The 24443-nt window shown below is 38.2% G+C and overlaps 1 protein-coding gene across 1 annotated transcript in view; it reads left to right on the forward strand.

Moving 5' to 3' along the window:
* The window catches only part of satb2 (SATB homeobox 2), a 47040-nt gene extending 23079 nt beyond the window's left edge, over positions 1-23961 (forward strand). The window contains exons 4-13 of the mRNA XM_073845843.1: positions 2221-2347; positions 3956-4079; positions 4758-4860; positions 6698-6739; positions 6832-7409; positions 8295-8507; positions 9757-9843; positions 10636-10788; positions 13772-13966; positions 21494-23961. Of these exons, the coding sequence (XP_073701944.1) occupies positions 2221-2347; positions 3956-4079; positions 4758-4860; positions 6698-6739; positions 6832-7409; positions 8295-8507; positions 9757-9843; positions 10636-10788; positions 13772-13966; positions 21494-22114 (2243 nt within the window). The 3' untranslated portion in view covers positions 22115-23961. The remainder of the gene's footprint in view (positions 1-2220; positions 2348-3955; positions 4080-4757; positions 4861-6697; positions 6740-6831; positions 7410-8294; positions 8508-9756; positions 9844-10635; positions 10789-13771; positions 13967-21493) is intronic.
* The last annotated feature ends 482 nt before the right edge of the window (positions 23962-24443 follow it).

A 24443-nucleotide genomic window follows, 5' to 3' on the forward strand; every position in this document is an offset into this window, starting at 1 on the left:
TTTTGAGATCCATCTTTTCACACTGAGGACAACTCATATGCAACTAATACAGAAGATTCAAATGCTTACTGATGCTTCAGAAAGAATGCATTAAGAGCCGGGGGTGTAAACTTTTGAACAGAATGATGATGTGTACATTTTTCTTCTTTTGCCTTAATATCATATTTTTTTCATTTAGTACTGCCCTTCAAATGCTACAGAAGATATTTTTGTTTTCCAAAAGACAAAATAAGTTGAATTTACCCAGATCTTCACATTAAAAAAGTTTTACCCCCTGGCTCTTAATGTATTGTATTTCCTTCTGGAGCATCAGTGAGCATTTGAACCTTCTGTAATAGTTGTGTATAAGTCCCGCAGTCATCACTCAAAAAATGCAGTAATTGCTGGAAAGGGTTCAAATACACAAAAATGCTTTTCTAAAGAAAAGTGGGCAGTTTAACTGTTCAGGGGCCTCATTTATAAAACTTTCTTACGCACTGATTTGATCTTAGAGTGTTCGTACGATCAAATCCACGTCAAAGTACAGATTTATAAAAACCATCTTTGACGTGGAAAAGTACTTATCTCCGCGTCAGATTCCAGCTTGGCGTACGACCGTTTCCTTGTGGTAATGCCTGGTATTGCAGATAGTTCAGCCTCACTATAATTTGATTTCTTGCGCTCCTTTTTTCTTGCCATTGTCACAGAGTTTTTGCTTTAGGAATGAGCTCATTTTATATGTTAATTAATTAAGCAGGGGCGTTTCGACGGCGGAACATTCAGCTGCACACAATTCCACGATCATTTGTGATTTATAACCGAATGACTGGCGTACGCATGGATTTCGTGGTACGTTCGTTTTCTCTGAATCGCTCTTACGATCAAATCAGAAAAGTTCTTAGATAAAATCAAGGATGGTTTCTACGCAAGTCTTTATAAATGAGGCCCCAGGACGGACAAGAGACTCATGAACAAGTCTCACCAAATAAAAAAAGCACAGCTGTGGTTCATTCAGGTAACAACACAGTATTCAAGTGTATGTAAACTTTTGTACAGGGTAATTTTTATAAATGCAACTATTATTTTCTCTTGTGGTCTATATGTAAATGTCTTTTACATTATTTTACCCATGAAGTTTCTTCTATTTTTATATTCGGCAAAAGAAAAAAGGTCATGGTTTGGAAATGACATCAGTAAATAATGACAGACTTGTCAATCTTTTAAATAGGAAGCCATGCACGTCTGCTCACCCGGGTCTATGTGGGACGGCCTTAGTTACCTGGAGTATTTACAAAACAACTGGACAACATCGTTCAGAAATATGGCTTTGTTTCACAGTGATACCCCGATTACAGATTGCTCCTCGGCCATAAATGCTCGTCTCTTCCTTTGCACAACGAGAGGCATTTATAACAGTCAATTTGGGTTAATCATACAATCATTGACCTGTGTTTATGACGGCCCATTAATGGAGGGGGGGATTGGGGGTGGACGTAATTGTAAGAGGCAGCGATGCGCTAGACGAGTGCCTGTTTTCTATATATATTCTTCTTGGCAGTAAAAGAGCCACAGGCGCCCCTTAGGCCTGCAGTTATTGGTGTGGCCCTTGATATGTGTGTTAGGTGCTTCCTCCTCACCTGATAAGTATTTAATAGATAAAGCCTTATCATTGGTGCAATTGTTCCTTGCTGTCTGCTTTTATAACACGAGATGAAGCACCGCAGAAAATGAGAAGGAAAGAAAGCATTCCAAAATTTATGATTTCCAAAATGTTTAATGCAATAACTCACAGGTGGTGTAAATAGTTTCTGAAATGATAAATATATGACTCATTTCCCACTAAGCTTCCTTGTCACTTAAGAACTGTATTTCACCATATGCAGTAAATTATGTTGGTCCGCCACCTACCTAAATCCCCTTTTTCAAATCACACGATGTTCCTCTCTTCACTGTCTTTCAATCAGCATGTTTGTGTGTCCTCTAATGTTTATTTTTGCTGTAAGTGGGTGCTGGTGTGGTGATGCAATGTGCCAGGTTTGGTTCTGGTTTGGTGGATCTGCCTACTCAATGGAGTGGAGCCCCTCCTAACTTATTCTTTTATTGAGATTTCATTACAGCCATCATTGACATGAGGCCATCTCTGATGATGTCATGGAAATATGCTACACAAATTTGCGGCACAATGAGATCAAGTGGGGTTAATCGACTCTCTAAACCTCTCTCTCTGCTTCCTTTTCACAGGCATCATTAAGGTGGGCCGCTGGAACCCCTTGCCTATCCATTACCTGACAGATGCTCCAGAGGCAACGGTTGCTGATATGTTGCTGGACGTTTACCACATGGTCACGCTACGCATCCAGCTACAGAGGTAAGAGACCACAGAGCACCCTTAAAAATAAAGGTTCTTCAGTAGAACTCTATGCATATCAAGAACCCTCATGGTTATATGTTTTTTTTTAGGGAAATTTTAGATAAATAAATAATATGTAATATAAAACATATTTTATATTTTTGACAACAACAACAACAACATTTATAGGTCCAATTTTAGGTTTAAAAATCAGCACAAACAGTATTATTTTCTAAACTAAACAAATAAAATATATTTTCAATTTTAAACAGTTATCCTGTGGTATCAGGTTGCAAACCCCTTCTAATTAAAATATTATTTATTTAGAGTGAAGTGTAAAGCACATTATTTATTTCCATACATATTTTATGTATGTTTTTTTTTATTCTCTCCTGATAATCTAGTGATGACTGGGGAGTCTCATATTGTTTGTGACATTAAATAAAATCATTTTTATAAATTGTAAAAATGTCCTCTGTCTACAAACTGGGAAAATAAAATATAGGTTAATATAATATAATCATAATCTAATATTAAATAATTATAAAAACTAATAATGATATTTATTACATTAATGTTTTCATTGAAGAAACACAAAGATTTCCCTTTTCTGTATACACTACCAGTCAAAAGTTTTTGAACAGTAATATTTTTTATGTTTTTTTTTAAAGTCTCTGCTCATCAAGCCTGTGTTTGACCCAAAGTACAGCAAAACAGTAAAACTTTGAAACATTTTTACTATTTAAAATAACTGTTTTCTATTTGAATATATTTTAAAATGTAACTTATTACTGTGATTTCAAAGCTGAATTTTTAGCATCATTACTCCAGTCACATGATCCTCCAGAAATCATTCTAATATTCTGATTTGCTGCTCAAAAACTTTTATTATTATTGTTGTTGAAAACAGCTGAGTACAATTTTGTCAGGTATCTTTGATGAATAGAAAGTTTAGAAGAATAGCATTTATTTAAAATCTTTTGTAAATGTCTTTATCATCACCTTTTGATAATTTTGAAGCTTCCTTGCTAAATAATGATGCTGAAAAATCAGGTTTGGTCACAGGAATAAATTAAAAAGAAAGCAGTTATTTTAAATATTTATATTTAAAATAATATTTAAATAGTACAAATATTTCACAATATTACTGCTTCTGCTGTATTTCGGACCAAATAAATGCAGGGTGCTGAGCAGAAGAGACTTCTTTAAAACACATTAAAAAAATCTTAATGTCTAAAAACTTTTGACTGGTAGTGTTTCACTCCATTACAAGTGACGAGATAATTAAGGGATTATTTTGCTTATGTCAATGATAGACAGTTAAGCAAGCCTCTAAAGCCCTATGCATACATGAAAGCCAGGGTAAACTTTTTATCTGCACTTCTCAATAAGCTCTTTCATGCCCACTGATTGTAGTTTTCTCTTGGATGCTGAGGAGATAAACACAGGGTCCAAATGAGAAGATTGTAGTCTTTGTGTAGTTGTGTACCATCCAGGTTTGTTTCCCTGTGTTTCCATGGGGATATAAATGTTGACCTGGCCTGCTGCAGGTTTTATTGATTAGGAAATGAAGATGGTTACTGTAGAGTAACGGAGGGATGAGTAATAATGATTTTATGGATGCAGCTTTGCTAAACTGGAGGACCTTCCATCCGAGCAGTGGAATCACGCTACAGTACGCAACGCCCTCAAAGAACTGCTCAAAGAGATGAACCAGAGCACACTGGCCAAAGAATGTCCACTTTCCCAGGTACAGTTGCTACCCACTCAGATTTTTTTAAGTCCAACACACATGTACTGTAGTAAAACATGTACTGCTGGAACTACTAATCCAAAACTAACAACATAATACTTAGCAGTATAACATAAATGAAAATGTTGGGCTCAGTATTGCATTATGCTTGCAGATGTTCCAATCAATGGCGTCAGTGCATGGTTAATGTAGCATGAACTGTCTTAGCGTGTTTCATTCATCAATTCGAAATTTACTCAGAAATTCCCAGCATTCATGGGCCATTTCTAAAACCCTGAAATTACTTCACCATGAGAGAGAGAGAGAGAGAGTATGCGTGTGTGTATCTATGTGGGTGTGCATCCGCGATCATTGCTGTGCTCATTTCCAAGTAAGCGAGCAATCTTAAAGATTTATGTATCTGTGCATGCTGTGTTTAAGTGGGGCTCTGTGTGGGTGTTGATCCTCATATCAATTGTTTGCATATGTGTGTGGCTCTTCGTCTCTACTTGTGTCACTGCGGCTCGAAGCTTGTCACGGCGTTCGCTATCCGCCTTGCCTGGGTGGCTTTCCGCAGTAATGTGTTTTATAGACCATTTATCATTGCAATTTTAAGATCTTGACCATGTGTGTTTATTTCCGTTATCCTCGTTATTCTCATTTTTTCCTCTCACTCGTTTCTTTGACTTTTTCTAGAGTATGATCTCCTCGATAGTGAATAGCTCCTACTATGCTAACGTCTCAACTGCCAAGTGCCAAGAGTTTGGTCGCTGGTACAAGAAGTACAAAAAAATTAAAGGTAAGGCTTGTACTGATGTCTTTTTGGTTGTATTTTTACTCCTTCCAACCAAAATCCACCTCAAAACCAGGTTCAATTCTTCCTCTGTTATTTGTCGCCATCTTAAATCAAGTGGAAAAAAGACTAAAATGTTAACCTGGCATCATCACACAGTGTTGCCAAGTCTGCGATTTCCCGTGGAATTGGGCTATTTTAACACTGTTGCCGCGGGTTGTTTTTCATGTCCATCAATTACGTCGCTTAATTGCCACTGCCAACTCTTCTGTTGTAGACTTAAAGGGTTAGTTCACCCAAAAATGAAAATGAACCCATTATTTACTCATCCTCCATCCTTTATAATGAGTAATGACATGGGTGGTTGTTTTTCTTCAACAGTCCAAAACAAGTCCAATAAAGTGCATCCATCCATTATAAAGAGTGCCTCTGGGGGGTGAATAAAGGCCTCCTGTAGCGAATCGATGTTTTTGTATAGGAAAAATATCCATATGTAAAACGTAATAATCATTTTAATCTATCTTTAATGTAGCTTGCGGCAACTGTTTGTACATGGAAGCCGTTCCGGGCGGATGACGTAGGCGGATGACAAACGCAGACATGCAGTGGAGAGACCAAAACAAAACAACGGTCATCAATTAGAAGTACAAAACGAGGATTTGTAAAGAAAAATGTCTAAGGATTTTGATATAAACCAAGGGGAGATTGGTTTTACTTTGCTAAAGTAAGGAAACCTACGTCATCCACCTGCAATGGCTTCCGTGTAAGACCAGTTGGCGCAAGCTAGATTAAAGTGATTAAGTTTTAAATATGGATATTTTTCTTACACAAATGCATCGATTCGCTAACGGAGGCCTTTAATTACCCCTCAAGAGCCGTGTGAGGCACTTTTTTATTATAGATGGATGGACTTTATTGGACTTGTTTTGGACTCTTCAAGAGAAACACCTAGCCATGCCATTATAAAGCTTGGAAGTGCCAGGATAATTTTTAATATAACTCTGATTGCAATCATCTGAAAGGAGGAGTAAATAATGGGATAATTTTATTTTTTGGGTGAACTAACCCTTTAAGGGATAGTAAAGTTTCTACTGAATGCACACTTTAGAAGTAGGTCATCCATTGTTTTATGAATACTGCTCTTGTTTTTCATTTACTAAATAGCAGGGAGCTAGGCATTTTCGGATGCAGGAAATGTGTCCCATGTCAAGCGTGTGGTTCGGTATTCAGGGTCATGAGCAAGACTTGTGCTACGTTTTATACATTATCTCTTAATGACTCCTCTTAAACGGGATGGGGTAACTTAAGCCTCCTCGCGGCCTAATAGAAACCACTATTCCTTCCCCAAAAATGCTGCAGGGGGTCTCTCAGTGGCAGGTCCTACAAGGAGTTGTCCCACAGCTCCGCTGTTTAAGCCTCTTAGTATCCAAATGCCTGTGACAATTTTCCTCCTCTCGTTGCCCCTTCAAAAAGTGAAATAATTACACAGCAGGACAGATCAAAGTGGGGGCTAAACCCCAAGTGCAGTGAGAGAGCGAGCGCCAGCAAAGAATAAAGCGATCCTCGGGACGCTGACAGAGTAAGTGGTGTTGAGTTACACCGAGCCTCCTCCATTAGTTCTGCTCCTTGCCTCCCAGAGCTAAACACTCAGCCCGCATTGCCAGATGTGTGTGCCAATGCAGAGAGACCCCATTGGATGACTCACGTGTCAGTCACACAGTTGTAAACTGAAGTTGTAAAACTTTCTATTCATTAAAGAACATTGTTGTTTCATGGTGAGTGTGACTGAGTAAGTGAGTGAATGCTTTTGTCATTTACCATGAGTTCCTTGTGTGTGTTTTAGGGGATTATTTGTGGCAAGGACGGGAGAGCTCGGAAATCAAGGGTAGGCATCTACTTTGTTTATTTGGGTAAAGGACTGTCTTTGATTTGTCAACTAGAAAAGAGTGCCTCATATGCATCTCCATCTCTCTGCAGTCGAAAGGGACAGTCTCACTGACTTCTGTGTATTAGCCCAGCGTCCACCTCCTCACCTGGCTGGTCTGGCGCAGCTCGGTCCGTTAAACAGTGCTGGCTCTCTGGTGAAAAGCAGCTCTGGGGAACCTCAGAATTCAGGCCAGTCTCAGCCTCCATCCCAAGGGCAGCCGCAAGCTCCATCATCTCACGGGCAGCTCCATCACAGTCCTCCGCTACGGGCTCAGGTGCCTCCTCCACCTCCGCCTGCCGCCCTGCAACCTCTTTTGGCACCCGGAGGACTTCTCTCACCCCAGCTCAGTCCACAGCTGGTGAGGCAGCAGTTAGCCATGGCTCATCTTATCAACCAGCAGCTGGCCGTCAGCCGCCTCCTGCATCAGCACCCGCAGGCTCTTAACCAGCAGTTTCTCAATCACCCACCCATCCCTCGGCCTAGCAAATCCGGTGGCCCTGGAGAGCCCGGGTCCAACCCCTCGGCTGCAGAAGTCTCCTCTGATATCTACCAGCAGGTGCGAGACGAGCTGAAAAGAGCCAGTGTCTCACAGGCAGTGTTCGCTCGAGTTGCCTTCAACCGTACACAGGTAAAAAAACAAACTGCTGATTTTTTTTATTTTAAAGACCTAATACAAAATAAATGTTGAGAAGTATATCGAATGTCTGCAAAAACCTGCAAAATATTACAACATTATATCTATAAGATTTATTGCCAAGCCCTAGTAACTATCCCAAACACAGAGCAAATGTGACCCTTGACCACAAAACCAGTCATAAGTAGCACTGGAATATTTGTAGCAATAGCAAACAATACATTGAATGGGTCAAAATTATTTTCTTTTTAATGCCAAAAATCAATAGGATATTAATTAAATATCATGTTCCATGAAGATATTTGTAAATTTTAAAGGTGACAACTTTAAAGGTGATTTTCTCAATATTTAGATTTTTTTTGCACCCTCAGATTCCAGATTTTCAAATAGTTGTACCTCGGGCCAAATATTGTCTTTCCCTAACAAACCATACATCCTTGGAAAGCTTATTATTCAGCTTATAAATCTCAATTTAAAAAATGACCCTTATGACTGGTTTATGACTGGTCCAGGGTCACAAATATGCAAATCAGACCATTTACAAATCAGAACTAAACAAAAAAGAACAATAAAAGTGAATAAAAGTGTAAAAGCTATTCTGTGAGTCATTTTAAGCATTTCAGTGTGATTACTCTGGTATCCAGAAGTTGGATCCTCTCATACACCCTCTCAGTATCAAAAGCACCTGGTGAATTCTGGTGAGTCACTGCAGGTCTAAATTATGTCCAATTACATCCAACATAGTGCGCAGTCAGGTAAAGAGTGGGTGGAGACTTACATGGTGCAGGTGAAGTAACTGGATGGATGTGTTGCAAGAAAGCAAGCCTACCACAAATCGCTTCCTCTGTGCTTACATACATGTTTATGTGTGTACACCAGGGCCTGTTGTCAGAGATCTTGCGAAAAGAGGAGGACCCACGCTCAGCGTCTCAGTCCTTGCTCGTGAACCTCAAAGCGATGCAGAATTTCCTGAACTTACCTGAAAGTGAAAGGGACCGAATTTACCAGGAAGAGCGAGAGCGCAGCATGAACCCTCCTGTGAGTCTGCCCCCAAGCACAAACCCCAGTCCTGGTGGCGCCCGCCTTTCTCAGGTACCCCATTTTGACACCCTTGACTGGGTTCAGGCCCCTACACACTCCTAGTCCTACCACTCTTTTCCCTTGTTAAGTCTGTGTTTGTATGTTTGACTGGGTGTAGAAATACCTGAAAGCTTATGTTGTGTCTGATTCTGAATTGTTTATCTGTAGGCCTACGAGATTGCTTTTGTTTCTGTCTGGATTCATGTGATCTGTTTACTTGTTTTGTTTGGCCAACACTGTTGTTTTCTTTGTAATCTGTATCAGACAGTTATAAAGCTTTTAAAAAAGAACACTAAAGTTTAGTAAAGGCTAGAATACACTTCATGACTTTTAGAATCTGAGCATATTTTAAACCACTAGGCATCTCTCTTGCTGACTTTGTAAACTGTTGCACAAAAAATTCTAACATTCATTCTAAACACAACAAAATCAGCAAAACATGCACCTTTTTTAATGGGAGATGCTTGACAAATGTGAGCCTGACCACAAAACCAGTCATAAGGGTCGATTGAGATTTATACACCACATAAAAGCTGAATAAATATAAAATAAAGTTTTCCATTGATGTATGGTTTGTTAGGATAATACAATATTTGGTTGAGATACAACTATTTAAAAATCTGGAATCTGAGGGCTCAAAACAATCCAAATATTGAGAAAATCCCTTTAAAGTTGTCAAAATGAAGTTCTTAGCAGGATCTCAGTAGGAAATGTACAAAAATATATTCATGGAACATGATCTTTACTCAATATCCTAATGATTTTTGGTATAAACGGGAAACCGATAATTTTGACCCATACAATGTATTTTTGGCTATTGCTACAAATATATCAGTGGTATTCAAAGCTGGTTTTGTGGTCCAGGGCTACAAATAAAAATAATATGTGTTCTAAAATTGCTTCAGAATATCACTTTGAGCAAAATCTCTGACTTTCTTCAAGCATTGACAAACTGTAAATCTGGGGGAAAGCATCTGTGCAAAAGTCATGTAGTGTCTTCCAACATTAAGTCAGACAATGAAGGTCAAATGTTTAGCTTGTCATCTTTAGTTATTGCGCACAGTGTTATGCTATTATTCTTGTATGATGTATATTATATCTTGACTTTGAAAATGAATACATATTGACATTGACAACAACAATATGGACAACTCACTAAAACAACCACACTGCCTTTAAAGACAGTGCCCTCTAAGGGTCAAAGTTAAAATCTGACTACTACCTTCTTATTGCTAATTTCACACTATACCTCCCAATGCAGAAAGTGTGGGAGCGCACCATCGATGAACAGTTAACCCCTGACGCGTGGGCATCTATTTGGAAGAATAAGACCAAAATCACAAACTCGGTGAGGATTACATCAACACTCACTATATTTCCTCATAGAGTGTACCTCATCCGAGACCTCCAAGATCCGTAGTGATCAACTGTATGCACAAAGCTCTTCACATTTTGTAAATAAAAGCCAAGCTACTACATAAGGTCAAATTTATAATGTTTATACTGAAGATTTACAACTATATACATATAATGGTTCACACCCATTTAAACGTCGGGTCCACGTTCTTGCTCGATTCTCTAAAATGACACAAGCAGGAAAGCATGGCTCTGCTCTTGTCATGGCATGTTTATATTAAATGACCTGGAACCGGGTGCGTGGACTTTCTAGAATGCATCTATGAATCATATGAATACGGCTGCTTTCAACCTCAGGACCATTGTGAATGAACCCATGCGGATAATAAAAATCTTTCTGATATGAGAACAAAGTTCTCATTCTTTAGTCTTAGGGAATGTGGTTGGGTATTATCATTACTATTATGTCTGTATATGTTTATCTTGCAATCGTTTTTACTGGGGAATGTGAGATTACTTGCCTGTGCCTGCAGGGCAACTTCAAACATGGAATAAGAAAACACACCACTCTAAAATCAATACACCATACTTCAAAAACGTACTACAAAGAGTTTACTAACGGGATGCTTTAATGATTTATCTACTAAAATCTTAGTACATTGCAGGTACAAACAAGGGTCTAAAATGTCGTCATTGTCGGATTGTACTCTCTCTAGTAATTATGAATATTTATCTAACCAATATGTCTTTGTTGCTCTTACCTTTGGCCGCTGGACCCATACAGTCCAAACCTTCTGGTCCTAACCCTGACCTTCCCCTGAAACTGGAGCCGCTGGTTAACATCACCTCAGCCATTTATGATGAAATCCAGCAGGAGATGAAACGGGCAAAAGTGTCTCAGGCCCTTTTCGCCAAGGTGGCAGCCAACAAAAGCCAAGTAAGAATGGATTTTTTCATCGTTGTTAATAAACTGGACACATTTCCATCCTTTCACATAACATAAAGTCAAAACTAAACTATACTACTAATCTAAACTAGCTTAATGTACTAACTGTAAAAATAAGGTTGTTCATGTGTGGTGCTTTTATGGCTTCTTATTTGGCCGAGATACATCTATTTAAAAATCTGGAATCTGAGGGTGCAAAAAATTCAAAATATTGAGAAAATTGCCTTTAAACTTGTCCAAATTAAGTTCTTAGCAATGCATATTACCAATCAAAAATTCAGTTTTGATATATTTACAGTAGGACATTTACAAAGTATCTTCATGGAACATGAACTGAATATCCTAATGATTTTTGGCATAAATCGTGAAAAAGTGATTTATTTTATTCTGAAAAGATGTTGAGATTACACTTAGCTTACATGTTCTTTCCTCCGTCAGTGTAGGGGAAGTAACGGTGTCCGTATGTGCAGACTGTTATATCTGATTCTGGCGCGTCTCTGCAGTTGATAAACAAAAACATCAACATCAACAGATAGCCTGATAAATGCCTTGCATTTATTCATCTCTGACTTACCATTCCAGATCCTGCCAAAGGATCTCACTCTCTTTCAGTGCCATTGTCAATCTCTCCCGTCCCATGAGTCATGGCTTACGTTGTGATAAAGACGTGCATCCAGTGATCCATAGACTGATCTGATTTCTTTCCTCATACCTTTTACATTGACACTTGTTCCCAGACAGCTGTATAAAGAATGCAGAATATTGTGACTAAAAGTATACATCACAAATATGTAATAGTCAATGTTTTTTAGGCCTGAAGTATTTTTTCAAACTGAAGTAAAGAGTCATTTTAGCAGTTACAAAAAGCACATCAGGAATCTTCTTTCGTTTTTTTTTTTTTTTTTTTAATATTTTATAAGCTTTAAGCTTATTCATAAAGTTTTCCAAAATTAAAGAGTCCAAAATTAACACTTGGGAAACGCCAAAAAAGCAGATATTTCTGAATATTACTGTTTTACTGTATTTTTGATTAACTAAATATATATTTAGTCATATATTCTTTTTTTTATATTTTATACACTGCTAGTCAAACGTTTTTGAACAGTAAGATTTTTAATGTTTTTAAAGAAGTCTCTTCTGCTCACCAAGCCTGCATTTATTTGATCCAAAATACAGCAAATGCAGTAACATTTTGACATTTTCTTTCCAAATGTAATTTATTCCCGTGCTTCCAAAGTTGAATTTTTAGCATCATTACTCCAGTCACATGATTCTTCAGAAATCATTCTAACATTCTGATTTGCTGCTCAAAAAACATTTATTATTATTATTATTATGTTGACAACAGCTGAGCAGAAATTTTTCAGGTTTCTTTGATGAATACAAAGTTCAGAAGAACAGCGTTTATCTGAAATAGAAATCTTTTATAACATTATAAATGTCCTTATCATCACTTTTGATCAATTTAAAACATCCTTGCTGAATAAAAGTATTAATTTATTTAATTTCTTAAAAAAAAAAAATACTGACTCCAAGCTTTTTAATGGTTTAGTGTATAATGTTACAAAAGCTTTTTATTTCAGATAAATGCTGATGTTTAGATCTTTCTATTCATTAACGAATCCTGAAAACGTACTCAACTGTTTTAAATAACATATAATAACAATAATAGTAAATGTTTCTTGAACAGCAAATCAGCACATTAGAATGATTTCTGAAGGATTATGTGACACTGAAGACTGGAATAATGATGCTGAAAATACATTTTAAACTATATTCAAATAGAAAGCAGTTATTTTAAATATAAAAAATCATCAAATATTGATATTTCAGATCAAATGAATCCACGCTTGGTGAGCAGAAGAGAATTCTTTAAAAACATTAAAAAATCCTCAAAAACTTTTGACTGGTAGTGTATCTATACATTTTATATAAATAATATTGAGAAATTTTGTGTATGTGTGTTATATAATAATAATAATAATAATACATTTTTATGTGTATATGGAGGGTAAACCTCCCATTGACAGGTATGGGGGAAAAAAATATTTTGGACCCTGGACACATTGTGTTCTTTAACGCAAACTGGAAAAGCATGGCATTAATTTGAGAGTGTTGATAAGGAATTTTTTTTGAAAGCTTTTGGACCATTTGTTTGTCTCTGTCTCATTTAGATCAAAGAGGGATAATTGATTTAGTCAAATATGATCCCACTCCCAGCTGCGCCTAATTCTTACCATGTAATAGCCTGAGAGAGCCTCAGTCTCTGCTGCTTGCTTTACTAAGGAACTCTGCATTATTGCGGCATGGCTCTGCAGGTGCGGCCACCTCATCTAGAGGCATGTGTTAGGGGCGTCTTCGCATGTTTGCGTGTATGAGATGTGTCAGCAAAGTGCTGCTCTGCTGGTGTGTGTATACATGAATGTATGTGTGTGTGACAGATGCGGTTAGGTCTCACAGGTCTGGGGTCGGGTGGGGGGGTCACGGCTGAACGCGCCCATCTGCTGCAGCTGGCCAGGAGGAGCTGAGGGAGAAGGAAAGAGAGAGAGAGATGCTCAGGTCATTAACAATGTGTGCTGGAAGTGGTTGGCTGCACACAACAGCTGGTGTCAAAGACTGGCCCAGTCTAGCAGAGATAATCAAATCTTACTAATCTCCCACCATTTCACACACTTTCAGCTCTCTTAGTGCACTTGTGATGCTTTGTGGTGGTAGTTGTTTACTGTCAAGTAAACTTTACAGTCATAAAATAAACACGAACAAGGGCTGAGTTGTTGCACATCCCATTCTGACGAGTCCCTATACGTTGAAGTGACATAAATGGGCAAAAAAAGAGACAAATGTCTCTAAAGTGGTGCTTTAGTGGGTAACCGACTAAGCAGTCAAAGCATAAATTGTTATCAATCAGTGATATTGTTAGAAAAATTCCTTCAGTGAAATAAAATGTCTAATGAACCCTCATCCACTCTACAAGGGATGGCTGTGTGAGCTACTTCGCTGGAAAGAGAGTCCCAGCCCGGAGAACAGGACTCTCTGGGAAAACCTGTGTACTATCCGGAGGTTTTTGAGCCTTCCACAGGCGGACAGGGATCTGGTGTATGAGGAAGAGTCCCGTCATCACCACAGTGAACGACTGCACACTGTACTACACTTGCCAACTGACCCTCAGGTGAGTTTATGAAACATCAAGCATTTTAATGTGATGTTTGCAGTGAAGGATGGTCATATCATGAGAAATTAAAGGATTAGTTCATTTACAGAGTTAAAATAACCCCCATGTCATCCAAAATGTTCCTGTCTTCAATTGAAAAGGGTTATGAGAAAAACATTCCAGGATTTTTCTCCATATAGTGGACTTCAATGGGATCCAACAGGTTGAAGGTCCAAACTGCAGTTTCAAAGGGCTCTACACGATCCCAGCCAGGAATAAGGGTCTTATACAGCAAAACGATCTGTCATTTTTTAATACAAATACAGATTTAAATATTTTTAATCACAAATACTTGTCTTGCACTAGCTCTGTGATGCACATCCGTGACTTTACGCTTTACGTAATCCCGTTGGAAAAGTCATGCACGGTTAGTTCTTGATCTGTGCACTTTGGTTTAAAAAGGTAGGGTAGGATGAAAAACTCCATCTCATTTTCTCCTCCAACTTCAAAATCATACAACATCATTGGTTTGCCTTTTTTGTAAGGGGCATTTGACTTTCTTTGCACGTTCACTTTGTAAACACTGGGTCGGTACTATATGTCACACATGAGCTTTCCAACATGACCACGTAACGCACAAGCATTTTTGGTTACGTTTCACTAGATAAGACCCTTATTCCTTGGCTGGGATCACGTAGAGCCCTTTGAAGCTGCATTGAAACTGCAATGTGGACCTTCAACTCATTTAGTCCCATTGAAATCCTGGAATGTTTTTCTCAAAAAATGTATTTTCCACTGAAGAAAGAAAGACAGACATGAACATCTTGGATGACATGGGGATGAGGAAATTGTCAAATTATTATATTAAAGGTCTCTTGATTCCTCCCCGTTCATAAATACCAATTATTAAATGTTAATTTTTCTGATGTCAGGCAGTTGAATAAATGAACACAACAGTCCACATTATTAGCACTATATCAATATATATTCAGAAAATGAATTTTTAATAATCACAGCCAGCCTGATCAAACTTGTATGAGTTTCTTTTTTCTGTTGAATACAAAAGAAGATATTTTGAAGAGTGTTGGTGACATCCATAATATATATATATAAAAAAATACTATGAACGTCAATGGCTACCGTCAACTGCTTGGTCACCAAAACTCTTCAAAAAAAATCTTCTTTTGTATTCAACGGAAGAAAGAAACTCATACAAGTTTAGAACAACTGGAGAGTGACTAAATGATGACAGAATTTAGATTTTTGGGTGAACTATCCCTTTAAAGGCACAGCGTAAAAAAAATAAATAAATAAATAAAGAATAGAACAAAGAACAAAGAAAAGAAGGTTGACCCTGATTAAAATGGTTCAGTAAAATGTCATCTACATTATTTTATTTTATTTTTTATTTATTTTATTTATACATTTTTTAATTTAAAAAAAATATATATATTTCTGTTTTTGTCCATTAAAAGTGTGTTTAATTCTAAAAGAGCAAGTGTTTTCTACAAGAAACCTTGATTAAGATTAAAAGTAAAAATGTATGATTTGACCTCTGAAGACTTGAGGGTAAGGGAAACGAGGTAAAACGTTAATTCGATAAGCCTAATTCTCTTTAGCTCATATAAATGTGTGTTCATTTTGTACACTTCTTTGAGGCTTCAGTTTTAATATCAGCATCATTCACGCTGCATTCCTGCCAACATCTAATAACCCAGCACACCCCAGCCTCTTTAATCACACACACACACACACACACACACACACACACACACACACACACACACACACACACACACACACACAGAATTCCAAATAACACACTACTGATTAAATGGACTTTCCCCTATGCCAGCCAGGGTCATTATAGTAAAGACTGTGGACACACACTTCTCCAATATTAACATAGACATGCATGTGTGCACACACATCTACACACTAATACTTATATGTAAATACATGCACACACCAACGGCATACACATAAATCTACAAACACTTGGATCAATGCTTTCCACCATCTTTTAACCTACTCTTCTTTCTCACCCTGCTAGTAAAGCATTGCGGTTTAATTCACTCACAATGATTGCTGTTTATTAACATTTATTAACTTAACTTGAGCAGCAGTATTAAGATTAAGTACTAACAAATGGAGACAGAGTGACTCTCTGTTACTGTCTTAACCCATTACGTCTCTTTCTCTCTTGCTCGCTTTCTCTTTTATGTCAGTGGAATAAACAGTCTGTTGGCAGCATGTGTGTGTGTGTGTGTGTGTAAATATACTCATTTATGTGTTTTGGGCGCAGAAGGAAATGCCCCATTAGGACACACCCTGACAGACAGTGCCACCACAGCCCTGATATTAATAATTACGGGAAGAGAAGGAACACACACACAGACACAGACACACGTATATGCACATACACACACGCGTAATGACTCAAGGGATTTCACTACAGTAAGTCTCTTTAGTAACTCTACACTGGCTTTGACCATGAACTCTTACACAACGTTGATCATAAAAACATACATATGTTGAGGATAGTCGGTGCATTTACTAAAACAGTATGTTGCTAAAAGTATACACTGCCGCTCAAAAGTTTGGGATCAGTACGATTTTTCATGTTTTTTGAAGCTCATCAAGGCTTTTTTAAAAAATACAGAAAAAAGAAATATTGTTAGGTATTATTGTAATTAAAAATAATTGTTTTTTACGTGAACATATTTTAAAATGTAAATGTAATTCCTGTGATACAAAGCTAAATTTTCAGTATCATTACTCCAGTCTTCAGTGTCACATGATCCTTTAGAAATCATTCTACTATGCTAATTTATTATCAATGGTGAAAACAGTTGTGCCGCTTGATGGCTGATATTTTTTTTTTCAGGATTCTTTGATCAATAAAAGGTTAAAAAGAACAGCGTTTAGTTAAAAAAAAAAGAAAGGTTTTCTAACAACATACACTACTGTGAAAAAGTTTGGGGTCCGTGAATTTTTATTCTTTCCTTTTTGAAAGAAATGAATACTTTTATTCACCAAGGATGTGTTAAATTAATAAAAAAGGATAGCATATATTTACATTGTTAGAAAAGATTTATATTTTGAATAAATGCTGTTCTTTTTAACTTGTTAGTCATTAAAGAGTCCTGAAAAAAAATCCCAGGTTCCAAAAAAATATTTGTCAGCAAAACTGTTTCCTACATTGATCATTCTAATAATAAATCAGCATATTAGAATGATTTCTGAAGGATCATGTGACACTTAAGACTGGAGTAACAGCTAATGAAAATTCTGCTGTGCATCACAGGAAAAAATTATATTTTAAAGTATATTAAAATAAAAACCAGTATTGTATATTGTAATAACATTTTGCAATATTACTGTTTTTTTCTGTATTTTTGGTCAAATAAATGCAGCCTTGATGAACATAAGAGACTTCTTTAAAAAACATTACAAGATCCCAAACTTTGCAGTGCAGTGGCAGTGTATGTACCAGGCACTTTTTCTGTTCTTTATTTATTTTTATTATGCATATATCATATAGAGCACATATATAGAATGTTATCTTTAATTGAAAAAAATATATATACTGATGAAATATTAAAATATAAAATTATACACTAAAAAATACTGGGTGAAATATGGACAAACTCAGTGATTGGGTAAAACTCTTTATTTGACTCAACTATTGCTTAAGAATGACTATTAATGGCTTTCATTTAGTCAAAATAGGTCAGAAATTAACATTTAGGAATATGTCCAATACATGAACATGTATTAATAAGTTGAATAAATAATAATTAAATAATAAATTTTTTAAAATTGCTTATTATTAAATGTTCACCTTTTAATTATTGCTGATGCCTGATGATATTAAGCCTGCCATATAGTAATTTTTAAACAATAGTTGAGTTAAATAAAACTACCCAGAAGGTTGGGTTAAACATTTAACCCAGCCGCTGGGTCAAAACAACCCAGTCGCTGGGATTGTCCATACTTAACCCAGCATTTTTGTCATTTATAGAGTGTCTAGCATTGTTGTATTTATTAAAATATTACTAAAATATTAAAACAATATAAATATCCAAAATATTATATAAACAAAAATGACATTAAATAAATATAATAAATATTTTTATACCATAGCTTAACATGTCTTACATAATTAAAAAATAATAAAAATACAATAAAATAGCTACATAAATAAGATATTCTGCCGTCAACATGAAAATGCAATACATTAGCATGTATGTGGCTGTTTGCGCATCTGTGTCCTTTTTTTTTTGTAGTAATAGTAGTAGCAGTAATAGTAGTAATGAGGGACCCTCCTCAGATCAAAATACCCAGCAGCCCCCTCGGCTCCAGCCTGCCTGCCACCACAGCACATGCATCCCAGCTGCTTATGCAGACATGAGCATGTTAATTAATGAACACATGCAGCACATACATGTATAAAGTTTATTTAGCAGACACCACCTCAGTGTGACCAATAGAAAACACTGATGTATTTACTTCACCCTCATAAGATCATCAAACATGACTCAAAATTCCAGCACCAAGTCCTTCTCTGGTTTTAACCATGAAATCCTGTAACATTCATGTGTCAAACATAATAAAGAATGTTATTTGTGTGCTCTCATGGTTAACACATGTATATCCTGTTGAAAAGAATTGCTAAATTTTACACTGTTGCTGTACTTAAGCCAAAGCAATATTACAACATTTTCAGGAAAATAATTGCTTTGTATAAAATAATAGTGTATCTTGTCAATACCCATTTAGAATTTTCAATTTATGGATATGTAGAGTATACATATTGAGCACAACTATTGTTTTAAAGCAGTTTTGTAGGAAATATTTTTTGTGCCCTTGCCCCCATTTTTTAAGTCCTACAGTTTAAAAAAACCCAATGACCTGTCCATGTGCCCCCCTGGGTGCAGCCCGTCCCACCTTAGGGATACACTCACACTAACGCACTCTAGATGGCTGACCCGGTCCCACGTCGTCTTCGCGCTGTTTCTGCAATGCGTGTGTATGGTCTTAAGTGCCTCCCTTTGCTCATTTGGCAAGACGTTTCTTATAAATTATTTCTCCTTTGTTTTTGCTAAATTGGATGCTGCAATGTGCACTGGAGTGCCCTTTAGACCCTGGCATGTGGATTGGGACCCTGATTGAGTGCCAAGGCAGGAGGTGTAAGATAATTGTAAGATAAAGTTCAAAATAAAAATAAAGTTGCAATTTAATGTTACATTGCGAGATGTCACATTTGCTAAAAAACATAATGTCAATTTTGAGATCAAATTAAATGAACAATTTTTTCTCTCTGAGTGAGTAATGCCTGAGTAAATATCTTTTAATTTTGTGGATCGCCTAAAGTCTACACATTCTCAAACAAATATCAAGACACACGCGAAGACGCACGCACGCACGCACGCACGCACACACATACATGACTCACCCATTCCTGAGGTATTGCAATGTGGCGAAGAAAAATTATGATGCACATGATAATTGGAGAAGGTGAAGTCATGCACAAGCAAACCAACAGGAAAGTGTCTTTCTCATCATTACATATTTATCTGCCTGTTAATGGCGTCTCCAGTGGCAACACATCCCCCCCTTAATCCTGCCTCCGTCCCCACGAGGGCCGGTCCTCATTAAGAATCAACTGCATTTTTTATGTTCTATAATTCTTTCATACTTCTTCACCATAATTTGCCTTGATTTGTGTTTAAGGGAAAAAGATACTTTTTCTTAATGCAATGAACTCACAGACCCGTCCCGGCCTGGAATTAAAAAAGGAAGCAATGAAGAGGAATACTGAAAAAAAGAAAGGCGTGCAGGGAAAAATGGCCCAGTGTCCAAATGTGACTCCTGTGGTTGAGAAGACGTTGTTTAAGAACTGAGTAGGTGAATGAATTGGATGGTGGAGGAAATCGGAGGTTGGCTTTATAGCTAAAGCAGGGTTTTGAAATGGAGTCACTCCTCTGGCTTGGCAGAAAAGCTCTTCATTAACGTCCACCATTAGAGCACAGGCTGCTTAGACTCTTTACTCTGAATGGGCTGCTGAATTTTGAAATTGTCATCCTTTAATGTTTATGTTGTGCATTTGGGATCGTACTGTATATATGTCTTTGGAACTTACCTAAATTGTTCCCAGAATTTCATAAAATAATATACACAACAAGCAAACATATGCAGGATGAGTGAGTTTGCGAATGTGTGTGTGTGGTCTCTTTAGCTAAGCTAACGGGTATTCGGCGCTGTTATGCCTTGTGGTCAATCTAATTATTCACCATCTTCAAACTTCTTTGACATTTCTTTTTCTCGTCCTTTCTTGTGGCCTCTGTTTGTTTCTCTGAGACATGGAAAGTAATACATTATGGAGAAACAGAGAAGAAAAAGAACAAACCTACACACTTCCTGTAAAGCGCCAGCCCAAAACAGCCCCCACAAGTGAAATCGGAGCAATTTCATGGTCTGGCCTGCCCTCAATATTATTTAAAAAATACCCTGTTATTATTTAGGGAATAGAGAGAGAGACAGAGAGAGAGGCGCATGACTATTATCTTTATGTAGGTCCTTTAATTTTAATGCACCGCAGATTTATAGCTTAGCATTCCAGTGTGGAGGCACTGGGCACCCCACCCTGGTCATAAACTCAGCAGGACAGCGCCACAGACTTCGATAGCTCAGCTGTGACACACTGCACCTTCTCTTGTATCGGAGCTCGCCAGATACCTCTTTTTCCCTCTTGCTAAAGATCTGCTATTTACTCCTAATCCTATTTTACCACTAGTTTATACTCTGTCCCCCCTTCACTGCTTCTCCCTATTCCAATGTTGGCGCACACACTAGAAGAAAACGGCAGATTTATTGAGAAACATGTGGAGGGTCTGAGAACCTCTGTAAAAACAATAATAACTTGTTGGAAAATGCTAATGATTACACTGCGTATGCATATGCAAACAATCCCTCATCTCATGTTAAAGTCAAAAGTCTCTGCTAAATTTACCAGTAAAAGAAAAGTTAAGCATGTCACAAGACTGTGCTAACAGGGGTGGAATTTATCCCTGTCAAAATGACAGATGAAACCAACTTGCCACTATACTTCAAATGGTTGTTTCAAAACACGTCTCCTCATAACGGATTCTTTTGATGTAATTTATTTTGGTTTTGGTGTGTATTTGTTCAGCGTCTTCCTCTGTTGAATTTCATGCGGTTGATGTGTCAGCTCAAGATGCTGTTAGTCGCCTTGATGGTCTCAAAACATGAAGCAATGACAAGAGTTTTAATCTTGTGGAATTATGTGTACAATATACATAGTTAAACAATCATAGCCTGGAGCAGTCTGGTTGGATTTTTACCAGAGTTGATCGCATACTCAAGTGCACAGAGGACATTAACTCTAAAAGACATTCATTGAAAGGACACTTTGAACTTTAAAGTCGTTTTTCCAATTATTCCATACTGCTGACGCTTGTTTAGAAGTTTAGGTAAGAGACCACTCTGGCCCAACTAATAACTCTTCAACTTTCTCTCCAGGCACTGCACAGACAGCCCATGCAGCCACTGAAGGACCACTCTCCTATTAGAGAAGAACCTGTTCCCAGTTCTGGAGTCGAAGAGAACCCTCAGGCTAACGCAGGTTCGGTCAACAGCGGTGGGGTTAGCAGCGTCACAAAAAAACCTCGCTCCCGCACCAAGATCTCTCTGGAGGCTCTAGGCATCCTACAGAGCTTTATCCAAGATGTTGGCCTCTACCCTGACCAGGAAGCAATCCACACCCTTTCAGCCCAATTAGATCTGCCCAAACACACCATTGTAAAGTTTTTCCAGAACCAGCGTTATCATGTGAAGCATCACGGCCGGCTGAAGGAGCTCGGATCTGAGGGCGGCGGTGTAGACGTAGCCGAATATCGTGACGAGGAGCTGCTCTCTAGTTCAGAGGATGCGGAATCCAGTGAAGATGGCCACGAGGAGATTTACAGCGGGCATGAAAGCGCACCAGCCGGAGCGGCCAACTCTGTCTCGGCTCCAGCTGTTTCTTCAGGCCAGGATGAGAATAAAGACAAAGGCCTGCCTCTGGGATCAGCCAGACCCAGCTCCCTGCCCCCGTGTGGTTCATCCCCAAGTCCCCGAGATCAAGCAGAATATCAGAGATAAAACAGTCTCAACAAAGACTTTACTGTAGGTGGGGAAAGGCAAGGAGTGAGCACTTACAACTATTCTGTAGTGGAGAGAGGAGAAACTTACTGACAAGGACACAGTGTCCTCTGAGGACCTGTAAATGGCAAACCAAACCAGATAAGATCTGCTTTTTGATTAAGGTGACATGTAAAGTTTTGGTGTAGAAAAATGAGTTGTGATCTACTCCTGGCCTCATACCTCACAAGTTACTTACAGGGATGGCATGGTGCGGAAGCAATCTCTACTGCGTACTACAAGGAAGGAATCTGGTTGTCTGGGAAGCATTCGTTTTCTAGATGTAAATCATCGAATTAAGGCAAGATAGCTGCCTCAACCCCAAGATGTCACAAGCAGTCAAACTTGCATGCTAAGAATGTCATTTCTGATCTGAGAGCAGTGGGTCTCTCGCAAAATACCACTATCCATGCCCCCCTTTTTATCTCTACAGGGTTAAACTGGCAGGGACAGTGCTTTAGATGAGCCATCGATCTCCTGTAGGACACCGGCAACTTCACTCCTGTCCGATCAGGGAGTCTAGTGGGCGGCTGTGGCTGTCCTCATCTTCCCCTCCGTGATGGGGCATTCTGGCGGTCGCCAACTGAGGGCCGTGCTTGACTGCTAAAGCGGTCGGTTGGGTTGGAGGTATAGATGAGATCTTGGGTGTACACATCAGCCCAGCCCAGGAACCCTACTATAAACACATGTGGTGTGCTGAAAGGTCCACAGTTAGCCCAGTGGCGCTTTTGAAGACCACGCCATCCTTCCCACAACCAGCCACAAGCGTCATTCCAAGCAGTCCCACACGGTTCAAGAAATCACTCCTTTTCCCCCCACCACCCATGCACACCCAATACAGACTGTGCACAACATTCCAATCCGTCACTCCTGTCCAGGGGTTGAAGGTTTGCTTTATACAGATATGTTTAGACTGTAGGTTTCATTTCAGTCTTGCTCTCTCAACACTTAAAAGACTGACTTCTATGGACAGAAGGACACTGGTAAGGGTGCAGTCTAACTGCATCTGCCTCTGGCCTAGTGGAGAAGAGCGAAGCATTTCCAGCAACTGTGTGGAAGTGCGGTAGTCCTTCTCGCTTCCGTCACCTCCCACAGCTTTCTCTTTTACTGACTGATGCCCACAACGTCCTGATTTGACCACACTTACCCACACCCAACTCCACAGCACTATTTATTGCTATCTTCACCCTCAATTATTATTGTTGTTATTGTTATTATTGTTATTATGGTTGTTCTTGCTGTTATTTTTAGTTCTATTTTCATGGTCTAATATCAGCTTTTGGCTTGCAGCAGATGTTTTGGTAAGGAGAGACGTTGTGAAAGAAAGAAACACTGCCAAAACAGAAAAGAACGATTTGGAAGCAGTTACTGAAGTTACTGATTGAATCATGTGATATGTACTGCCAATTCTATCAGCATTATGTACTTTTCCAAAGAGAACAGCACTTGGCAGATGAGATGTTGAATATTAAAACAATAGAAATAAGAGGAATCATTGGAATTTATATGATCTTTTTCGTGCATACGATGACAATCCTTCTTTTGAGCCAATCAGAACTCAGCAAGCATGAACTCTGCATTCTGATTGAAACTTTGATCAGCGTAACTTGAGGCAACATGGCCACCGTGGCAACACTTGGATCCAGGGTTCTGATTTGTTTTCGAGAATCAGCTGCTACTTGCTCTTTCACAGATAATAGACAAAATATTGTTGTTAACCTTATGCTAACCCTTAAACTATTTTTGTTTCAAACGAGTGATAATTGTGGTCTATGTCCATGTTTTGTCTATTACAAATGGAAATGTTTTATTTAGAATCTTTAATGTGCAAAACGCTGACGTGGTTCTTGCGATTACTTTGAGCATCCTGACTCTTTCACATAGGCACAGCGTCCACACCGGCACACGCCTATGACTAATGCATTCCAGCAGAACGTTAGTTAAAAAAATGGGATACACACAGAAGATATAGACGGCATTCCAATCACAAGGATATCATTCTCTAGTACATTGATCATTTGTACCTGGTTATGACACTTTGGCCATGCTGCATTTCTCACAAATAGTCAAGTAAAGACCAGACTAAGGCATCAATGACTAGAGCTCTCTAATAAGATACTTACATACCTAGTAACTCTTGACACCTAGACAGCCTTACACTCTTATAAATAAAGGTTCCAGAAGAGTGTTTTTGCCATAGAAGAACCATTTTTGGTTCCTTAAAGAACCTCTCAGTGAACAGTTGTAAAGAACCTTTATAAAGAACCTTTTCTGCATTTGAAAGGTTCCA

Source organism: Garra rufa, chromosome 8 (assembly GCF_049309525.1).
Source record: "Garra rufa chromosome 8, GarRuf1.0, whole genome shotgun sequence".
Taxonomy (NCBI): Eukaryota; Metazoa; Chordata; class Actinopteri; order Cypriniformes; family Cyprinidae; genus Garra; species Garra rufa.